Source organism: Rhinoderma darwinii, chromosome 11 (assembly GCF_050947455.1).
Source record: "Rhinoderma darwinii isolate aRhiDar2 chromosome 11, aRhiDar2.hap1, whole genome shotgun sequence".
NCBI lineage: Eukaryota > Metazoa > Chordata > Amphibia > Anura > Rhinodermatidae > Rhinoderma > Rhinoderma darwinii.
Window position 1 is genome coordinate 93,780,776 of NC_134697.1, and position 10,531 is coordinate 93,791,306.

Consider the following 10,531-nt stretch of genomic DNA (forward strand, 5'->3'; position numbering starts at 1 on the left):
AGTAATGTTAAGGGAAACAAGGAACAAGCGTGACGTCTTGGATTAGTATGGCGGCTGCTCGTTATCTGCCGTCAGGTTCAGGATTTGTGTGCCCGCAGATCACCCCTCCGGCCACCAGCACCACAACGGCTTTATAGAATGAATAGGGAGAAGACTCGGGCAGTGTTAATGCGTTTAGATCTCTGATTTACAACGGTGACCAGGACTACACCCGATGATCATGACCTCACAGAATAAGAGTATAATTCCCCTGCGCTTGTGTTCACACCGGGCGGAGGATACCTGCTCCCCCACCCTACACGCTGCGCCTGGTTTGCCTTTACAAGGAGTAGGGAACAAGGACTCTGCACACACTGGTCAGCGGTGGATCATTAGCCGCACATAACGGCGTCATTCCTCGCAGCAGCAGCGGAGGTTATTATAGGAAGAGCGATGTGCGGTCATCAGTGAGGAGTGGGGCGTGTTATCACTGCGATACAGCCGGAGAGGGAGGTGATGAATACAGCGCAGACATCCGGCATAACACATGACAGGACTGCTGAAAGGGCCGGATAACGTGAGTGCTAGAGACGGGGACTGGTTATAGTGTAAATGGCGCTAACTAAGCACTGAAAGGGTTAACATGGCACCTCCACATATTAATAGAGCACCGAGAAGCCAGCGGGAGAGTCGCGGTAGAATTAACGGAGGAAAAGGATTCAGCTCGTTTGAGGGAGGATTTGGTGGCTCTGAAAAGAGCCTTTGTGTTGTAGTCGGTGCCGGGTTCAGACCTAAGCCCTCTCCCCACGGATCCTGCGGGCCAGTTGAATGTCTTTGGGCATGATGGTGACCCTCTTGGCGTGGATGGCGCACAGGTTGGTATCCTCAAACAGTCCGACTAGATAAGCCTCGCTGGCCTCCTGCAGAGCCATGACTGCTGAACTCTGGAAGCGCAGATCGGTCTTGAAGTCCTGAGCGATCTCTCGCACCAGGCGCTGGAAGGGCAGCTTACGGATAAGAAGCTCGGTGGACTTCTGGTAGCGGCGGATTTCACGGAGAGCGACTGTGCCCGGGCGGTAACGATGAGGCTTCTTCACTCCGCCGGTAGCGGGAGCGCTCTTCCGTGCAGCTTTAGTAGCCAGCTGCTTGCGGGGCGCTTTCCCGCCGGTGGATTTACGCGCAGTCTGCTTTGTTCTGGCCATAGCTCTACAACAACGTGCACACTTGTAGACTGATACGAGGAGAGGAAAGAGCAGAGTATTTATACACTTGAGCGTGTCCTCATTGGTCCATGAAAGGCACACCCCTACATTCTATTGGCTTCTTCATAAAAAAATATGCGACCGACAAAGCAAATGTGATATTCGCGACCAATCACCGTTCCGAAGAGGCGGACACCGGTTTACATCATGTCCAGACGCAGCTTGTACAGCAGGGGGCGTTAATAAGATCATTTCTCCAGCTCTCTGCGAATTAGTTATCATCAGTAAGGGTATGTTCACACGGCGGGGGTCCGTAACGGCTGAAATTACGGGGATGTTTCAGCCTGAAAACATCCCCGTAAATTCAGCCGTACCGGCATGTGCAGGCGCTTGAACGCCGCGTCAATTACGGCCGTAATTAGCGCTGCTATTCATTGGAGTCAATGAATAGCGGCTCCAATTACGGCCAAAGAAGTGACAGGTCACTTCTTTGACGCGGGCGTCTATTTACGCGCCGTCATTTGACAGCGGCGCGTAAATATACGCCTCGTGTGAACAGACAAACGTCTGCCCATTGCTTTCAATGGGCAGATGTTTGTCAGCGCTATTGAGGCGCTATTTTCGGGCGTAATTCGGGGCAAAAACGCCCGATTTACGTCCGTAAATAGGCCGTGTGAACATACCCTAACAGCTCACTGTATTTCCATGTCCGCAGATCACGTACACAGCGTTATATAAGAGACAACTTCCCCATCATCCCCCGCTGCAGTAGTTTTATAGATTACACAAAGGGACAATCCCCCACCCCATCCTTACACAGGACACTGTGCCCCACATCCAGAGGCATGCTATAAGGGTCACCATCCACCACGTGTAATGAGGAGCAGGGGACATTGTGCTCTATTTACACCGGAGAGTGTGTAAACCATCGGCCTCCTTCACGTGGATCCTGTGCTGTAAGCTACAAGTCTATTGCTGCCCCGGTCCTTATTCACACATTACACCTGGTGGACTGTGACCTGATAAACTCTGCCTGGATGTTACACCATAGTGACGGGACGGACACTGTGGAGGTCCGGATACAGCAGCTATGGCGTCCAGCGCGATGACCAGAAATGACACTTGTCATAGAGTAACAGGGACATGAAGCTCCTCCGTGCACACGCGATGATGGCGCCTCCTTTATCTCAGGATCGCGCTGCTGTCTGTACCGGAGGAAATAGCGGCCAGTGATCATACAGCTCTGCCGGGGAGAAGGTGGTGGCTCTGAAAAGAGCCTTTGTGGGACAAGTAGCGGGCGGCTCTCGGTTATTTCTTCGTCACGGTCTTCCTGGACTTAGACGCCTTCTTAGCCGGACTCTTGGCAGCTTTCTTAGCCGGACTCTTGGCAGCTTTCTTAGCCGGACTCTTGGCAGCTTTCTTAGCCGGACTCTTGGCAGCTTTCTTTGCTGGGCTCTTTGTTATTTTCTTGGGGGCAGGTTTTGGCTTCTTGGGGCTCTTCGCCACCTTCTTGGCAGCGGCAGGCCTCTTGGCCGGAGTCTTCTTCGGGGATTTGGCAGCAGCCGCCGGCTTCTTCTTGACCGCTTTGTCCTTAGTCTCCAGCTGCTTCTTGTTCAGCTTGAAGGAGCCGGAGGCGCCGCTGCCTTTCACCTGGAGCAGGGTTTCCTTGGTCACCAGAGTCTTGAGCGCCATCTTCAGGCGGCTGTTGTTCTTGTCTACATCGTATCCTCCAGCAGCCAGAGCCTTCTTCAGGGCGGCCAGAGACACCCCACTGCGCTCTTTGGAGGCGGACACGGCTTTCACGATGAGCTCGGACACGCTGGGACCGGAAGATTTCTTGGTTTTCTTGGCGCCCCCTGCTGCAGGTTTTTTCGGCTGCTTCTTGGATTTGGCGGCCGGCTCGGTGGGAGGAACAGCGGCGGTTGGTGCGGTCTCTGCCATCGTATAACACGGGAATCCACTAAAACAATTATTCTGCGAGGGAAAAACACTGAGAACAGAGATGGGGGCGCCTCTTATATGTACAGCGGCTGCTCGGTGATTGGCTGCGATTGTCCTGAGCGTCTATTGGCTGACACTGATCACATGTCCTCCCTTTCCTCATCTGACAGGAGTGAAGCTCCGCTCTCCCCTTGTGCTTCCCTGCCCGGGATAAGAGCCCTTTACCGACTAGAAGCGGCCGGGCGAGCGGGCTCTCTACGTGACTTCCCCCTCCCTGACATTCCCCTACTCATTTCTAGCCTTCACTGGCAGAGATGCTGGAAGGAGCCGGGAGGAGGCCCCGGGATCTCTGCCATAGTTCTGCCGATCTGCACGTCGCTGTGATCGGACAAGATAAATGTGTTTGCGGGAGCTCGTTCCCTCTATTCCCGGCACTTGTCACTATCACAGGGTTCTTTACCACAATGTCTAACGTGCGGGAAGCTGATTGTCCGATGCGGGGGCGACCTGGAGCTGCAGAGAGCCCAGAAGGGTAACCCGGCACAGACGCGATGTCGGAGTGTCTTCCGCCTGTCTTACTGTAACTTGGCACAGAGGAGACACCAGAAACTGCTCCACCTGTGTTACAATAACCCAGCACAGAGGAAACACCAGAGTTTGCTCTACCTATGTTACAATAAGTCGTCACAGGCAAGACACCAGCGTCTGCTCCACCTGTATTACAACTTCCCAGCACATAAAAGGCACAAGTCTGCTCCTCCTTTACTAAAATAACCTGACACAGGCCAGACCCCAAAACCTGCTCCTCCAGCAGTACATTACCCGGACACAGACAGGACACTAGAGACTTCTCCACCTGTATAACTATAACCTAGCACAGAGGAGGGAACAGACACTGTGTGTTCCTCTCGTACTACATTAAGCCGGCAAAAGACAAGACACCGTAGTATTGTCCCTGTCCCCTCATATTACTGCCATTATGTCCCCTGCAGGAGGGTACAGGGACACAATGCCGGTAATATGTCCCTGTTCCCTCATCTTCGAGGCATTATGTCCCTGTTCCTTCATATTACCGGCTTTATGTCCCTGTTCCCTCATCTACCAGGCATTATGCCCCTGTTCCCTCATATTACAGGCATTATGTCCCTGTTCCTTCATATTACAGGCATTATGTCCCTGATCCTTCATATTACAGGGTTTATGTCCCTGTTCCCTCATATTACAGGCATTATGTCCCTGATCCTTCATATTACAGGCTTCATGTCAATGTTCCTTCATATTACCGGCTTTATGCCCCTGTTCCCTCATATTACAGGCATTATGTCCCTGTTCCCTCATCTTACAGGCATGATGTCCCTGTTCCTTCATAATACCGGCATTATGTCCCTGTTCCTTCATAATACCGGCATTATGTCCCTGTTCACTCATAGTACCGGCATAATGTCCCTGTTTCCTCATCTTACAGGCATTATGTCCCTGTTCCTTCATATTACCAGCTTTATGTCCCTGCTTCCTCATTTTACAGACATTATGTCCCTGTTCCCTCATCTTACTGCCATTATCTCCCTTTTCCTTCTAATTACCGGCATTATTTCCCTGTTCCTTCATATTACCGGCATTATGTCCCTGTTCCTTCATATTACCGGCATTATGTCCCTGTTCCTTCATATTACAGGCATTTTGTCCCTGTTCCTTCATATTACCGGCATTATGTCCTTGTTCTTTCATGTTACCGGTATTATGTCCTTGTTCCATCATATTACAGGCATTATGTCCCTGTTCCCTCATCTGAACCGGCATTATGTGCCTTTATCTTACCGGAATTATATCTCTATTCCTTCATAATATTGACATTACGTCCCGGGTTCCTTCATATTACCGGCATTACGTCCCTGTTTCTTCATATTACCGACATTATGTCCCTGTCCCCTCATATTACTGGCATTATGTCCAGTGTAGGAGGGCACAGGGACATAATGCCGGTAATATGTCCCTGTTCCCTCTTCTTCAAAGCATTATGTCCCTGTTACTTCATATTACTGGCGTTACGTCCCTGTTCCTTCATATTAGTAGCATTATATCCCTGTTCCTTCGAGACAGGCATTATGTCCCTGTTTCTTCATATTACCGGCATTATGTCCCTGTTCCCTCATCTGAACCGACATTATGTGTCTGTTCCTTCATCTTACCGGCATTATATCTTTATTCCTTCATATTACCGGCATTACGTCCCTGTTTCTTCATATTACCGACATTACGTCCCGCCTCCTTTATATTATCGGCATTACGTCCCTGTTCCCTCATCTTACCGGCATTTTGTCCCTGTTCCCTCATCTTACCGGCATTATGTCCCTGTTCCTTCATCTTACCGACATTATGTCCTTGTACTTTCATATTACCGGCATTATGTCCCTGTTTCCTCATTTTACCGGCATTACCTCCCTGTTCCTTCATATAACAGGCATTACGTCCCTGATCCTTCATATTACAGGCTTCATGTCCCTGTTTGTTCAAATTACAGGCATTATTTCAATGTCCTCTCATATTACCGGCATAATGTCCCTGTCCCCTCATATTACTGGCATTATGTCCAGTGTAGGAGGGCACAGGGACATAATGCCGGTAATATGTCCCTGTTCCCTCATCTTCGAGCATTATGTCCCTGTTCCTTCATATTATTGGCGTTACGTCCCTGTTCCTTCATATTAGCAGCATTATATTCCTGTTCCTTCATATTACAGGCATTATGTCCCTGTTCCTTCATATTACCGGCATTACGTCCCTATTCCTTCATATTACAGGCTTTATGTCCCTTTTCCCTCATATTACAGGCATTATGCCATATGTAGGAGGAAAAATGGACATAATGCCGGTAATATGAAGGTACAGGGACAAAATGCCTGTAATATGAAGAAACAGGGACATAAAGCCGGTTATATGAAGGAACAGGGATATAATGCTGTAAGATGAGGAAACAGGGACATGTCCCTGTTCCCTCAAATTACCAACATTATGTCCCTGTTCCTTCATATTACAGGCATTTTGTCCCTGTTCCTTCATATTACCGGCATTATGTCATTGTTCTTTCATATTACCGGTATTATGTCCTTGTTCCTTCATATTACAGGCATTATGTCCCTGTTACTTCATCTTACCGACATTATGTCCCTGTTCCCTCATCTGAACCGAAATTATGTGCCTGTTCTTTCATCTTACCGGCATTATGTCCCTGTTCCTTCATATTATCGGCATTACGTCCCTGTTACTTCGACCTGCATTACGTCCCGGTTTCTTCATATTATCGGCATTACGTCACTGTTCCCTCATCTTACCGGCATTATGTCCCTGTTCCCTCATCTTACCGGCATTATGTCCCTGTTCCTTCATCTTACCGACATCATGCCGGTAATATGAAAGTACAAGGACATAATGTCCCTGTTCCCTCATCTTACCGGCATTATACCCCTGTTCCTTCATATTATCGGCATTACCTCCCTGTTCCTTCATATAACAGGCATTATGTCCCTATTCCTTCATATTAAAAGGCATTATGTCCCTGTTCCTTCATATTACAGGCATTATGTCCCTGTTCCTTCATATTACAGGTATTATGTCCCTGTTCCATCATATTACCGGCATTATCTCCCTGTTCCATCATATTACCGGCATTATGTCCCTGTTCCTTCATATTACAGGCATTATCTCCCTGTTCCCTCATCTTACAGGCATGATGTCCCTGTTCCTTCATAATAACGGCATTATGTCCCTGTTCTCTCATATTACCGGCATAATGTCCCTGTTCCCTCATATAACTGGCATTATATCTCCTCTAGGAGGGTACTGGGACATAATGCCGGTAATATAATGTCTGTAATATGAGGGAACAGGGACATAAACCCGGTAATATGAAGGAACAGGGATATAATGCCTGTAAGATGAGGAAACAGGGACATGTCCCTGTTCCTTCATATTACCGGCTTTATGTCCCTGTTCCCTCATATTACAGACATTATGTCCCTGTTCCCTCATATTACCGGCATTACGTCCCTGCTCCTTCATATTACCGGAATTACGTCCCTATTTCTTCAAATTACCGGCATTATGTCCTTGTTCCTTCATATTACAGGCATTATGTCCTTGTTCCTTCATATTACCGGCATTATGTCCTTGTTCCCTCATCTTAACGGCATTTTGTCCCTATTCACTCATCTTACCGGCATTATGTCCCTGTTCCTTCCTTTTACCGGCATTATGTCCCTGTTCCTACTTATTACCGGCATTATGTCCCTGTTCCCTCCTATTACCGCATTATGTCCCTATTCTATTACAGTGTGTAGAAGAAACCAGAGACTGCTCCTCCAATAACCAGGCAATTACAATAACGACTAAACACACTAGAGTTTGCGGCTACAATAACCTTGCACCAAAAAAAAGAAACAACAAAGTTTGTATTACAATAACCCAGAACAGACTAGCAACTATAGTCTGCTCCACCTGTATTACAATAACCCAGAACAGACTAGCAACTATAGTCTGCTCCACCTATAATACAATAACCCGGAACAGACTAGCAACTATAGTCTGCTCCACCTGTAATACAATAACCCAGAACAGACTAGCAACTATAGTCTGCTCCCCCTGTAATACAATAACCCGGAACAGACTAGCAACTCTAGTCTACTTCACCTGTAATACAAAATCCCGGCACAGACAAGAAGCTATAGTCTGCTCCACCTGTATTACAATAACCCGGAACAGACTAGCAACTATAGTCTACTTCACCTGCAATACAATTACCCGGCACAGACAAGAAGCTATAGTCTGCTCCACCTGTATTATAATAATCCGGAAAAGACAAGCAACTATAGTTTGATTCACATGTAATACAATAAACCCGCACAGAATAGACACCAGAGTCTACTTCACCTGTATAAATAAAACCCAGCACATACGTATTGATGTATTACAGATGGAACAGATTCTAGTGTACTGTAACAGACAAGACATTAGAGTACGCTCCACCTGTATTACAAGAAACCAAGTCCCAGCACATATAGTACAGGACAGGGACAGCCGGAATCAGAGAGACGGTCAGTAGCCAGGGACAGCCGAGTGCAGAGAGACGGTCAGGAGACAGGGACTGCCGAGTGCAGAGAGACGGTCAGGAGCCAGGGACAGCCGAGTGCAGAGAGACGGTCAGTAGCCAAGTACAGCCAAGTGCAGAGAGACGGTCAGTAGCCAGGGACAGCCGGAAACAGAGAGACGGTCAGAAGCCAAGGACAGCCGAGTGCAGAGAGACTGTCAGGAGTCAGGGACAGTCGAGTATAGAGACACGGTCAGGAGCCTGGGACAGCCAAGTACAGAGAAACGGTCAGGAGTCCGGGACAGCCGAGTGCAGAGAGACGGTCAGGAGTCAGGGACAGCCGAGTGCAGAGAGACGGTCAGGAGCCAGGGACAGCCAAGTATAGAGAGATGGTCAGGAGTCAGGGACAGCCGAGTATAGAGAGACTGTCAGGAGTCAGGGAAAGCCGAGTATAGAGAGACGATCAGGAGTCCGGGACAGCCGAGTGCAGAGAGACGGTCAGGAGTCAGGGACAGCCGAGTGCAGAGAGACGGTCAGGAGACAGGGAAAGCCGACTGCAGAGAGACTGTCAGGAGTCAGGGACAGCCGAGTATAGAGAGACGGTCAGGAGCCTGGGACAGCCAAGTGCAGAGAAACGGTCAGGAGTCCGGGACAGCCGAGTATAGAGAGACGATCAGGAGTCAGGGACAGCCGAGTATAGACAGACGGTCAGGAGCCTGGGACAGCCGAGTGCAGAGAGACGGTCAGGAGACAGGGACAGCCGAGTGCAGAGAGACGGTCAGTAGCCAGGGACAGCCGAGTGCAGAGAGACGGTCAGTAGCCAGGGACAGCCGAGTGCAGAGATACGGCCAGGAGACAGGGACTGCCGAGTGCAGAGAGACGGTCAGGAGCCAGGGACAGCTGAGAGCAGAGAGACGGTCAGTAGCCAAGTACAGCCAAGTGCAGAGAGACGGTCAGTAGCCAGGGACAGCCGGAAACAGAGAGACGGTCAGTAGCCAGGGACAGCCGAGTGCAGAGAGACTGTCAGGAGTCAGGGACAGTCGAGTATAGAGACACGGTCAGGAGCCTGGGACAGCCAAGTGCAGAGAAACGGTCAGGAGTCCGGGACAGCCGAGTGCAGAGAGACGGTCAGGAGTCAGGGACAGCCAAGTATAGAGAGATGGTCAGGAGTCAGGGACAGCCGAGTATAGAGAGACTGTCAGGAGTCAGGGAAAGCCGAGTATAGAGAGACGATCAGGAGTCCGCGACAGCCGAGTGCAGAGAGACGGTCAGGAGTCAGGGACAGCCGAGTGCAGAGAGACGGTCAGGAGACAGGGATAGCCGACTGCAGAGAGACTGTCAGGAGTCAGGGACAGCCGAGTATAGAGAGACGATCAGGAGTCAGGGACAGCCGAGTATAGACAGACGGTCAGGAGCCTGGGACAGCCAAGTGCAGAGAAACGGTCAGGAGTCCGGGACAGCCGAGTGCAGAGAGACGGTCAGGAGCCAGGGACAGCCAAGTATAGAGAGATGGTCAGGAGTCAGGGACAGCCAAGTATAGAGAGACTGTCAGGAGTCAGGGAAAGCCGAGTATAGAGAGACGATCAGGAGCCAGGGACAGTCGAGTGCAGAGAGACCGTCAGGAGCCAGGGACAGCCGAGTGCAGAGAGACGGTCAGCAGACAGGGACAGCCGGAAACAGAGAGACGGTCAGAAGCCAGGGACAGCCGAGTGCAGAGAGACGGCCAGGAGCCAGGGACAGCCAAGTATAGAGAGATGGTCAGGAGTCAGGGACAGCCGAGTATAGAGAGACTGTCAGGAGTCAGGGAAAGCCGAGTATAGAGAGACGATCAGGAGCCAGGGACAGTCGAGTGCAGAGAGACCGTCAGGAGCCAGGGATAGCCGAGTGCAGAGAGACGGTCAGGAGCCAGGGACAGCCGAGGGCAGAGAGTGGGTCAGGAGACAGGAACAGCCAAGTGCAGAGAGACGGACATGAGTCAGGGACAGCCGATTGCCAAGAGGCGGTCAGGAGACAGGGACACGGCATAATGTCCCTGTTCCCTCATATTACCGGCATTATGTCCCTGTTCCCTCATCTTACAGGCATTATGTCCCCTGTTCCCTCATCTTACAGGCATTATGTCCCTGTTCCTTCATATTACAGGCATTATGTCCTTGTTCCTTCATATTGCAGGCATTATATCCGTGTCCCTTCATATTACCGGCATTATGTCCCTGTTCCCTCATCTTACCGGCATTATGTCCCTGTTCCCTCATCTTACAGGCATTATGTCCCTATTCCTTCATATTACCGGCATTACGTCCCTGTTCCTTCATATTATCGGCAT

The 10,531-nt window shown here is 50.0% G+C and overlaps 2 protein-coding genes across 2 annotated transcripts; both read right to left on the reverse strand.

Moving 5' to 3' along the window:
• Positions 1-770: 770 nt before the first annotated feature.
• LOC142663072 (histone H3) lies at positions 771-1,181 on the reverse strand. Its single transcript, XM_075841371.1, has one exon. The coding sequence runs from the start codon at positions 1,179-1,181 to the stop codon at positions 771-773; it is 411 nt and encodes a 136-aa protein (XP_075697486.1).
• A 1,308-nt stretch (positions 1,182-2,489) lies between these two features.
• On the reverse strand, positions 2,490-3,122 carry LOC142663464 (histone H1.01-like). Its single transcript, XM_075842137.1, has one exon. It carries the CDS (start codon positions 3,120-3,122, stop codon positions 2,490-2,492), a length of 633 nt encoding a protein of 210 aa, XP_075698252.1.
• Between the last annotated feature and the right edge of the window lie 7,409 nt (positions 3,123-10,531).

Coding starts and splice junctions, on each gene's coding strand:
- LOC142663072 (XM_075841371.1), bottom strand. CDS start 1,181: ATGGCCAGAACAAAGCAGACTGCGCGTAAATCCACCGGCGGGAAAGCG.
- LOC142663464 (XM_075842137.1), bottom strand. CDS start 3,122: ATGGCAGAGACCGCACCAACCGCCGCTGTTCCTCCCACCGAGCCGGCC.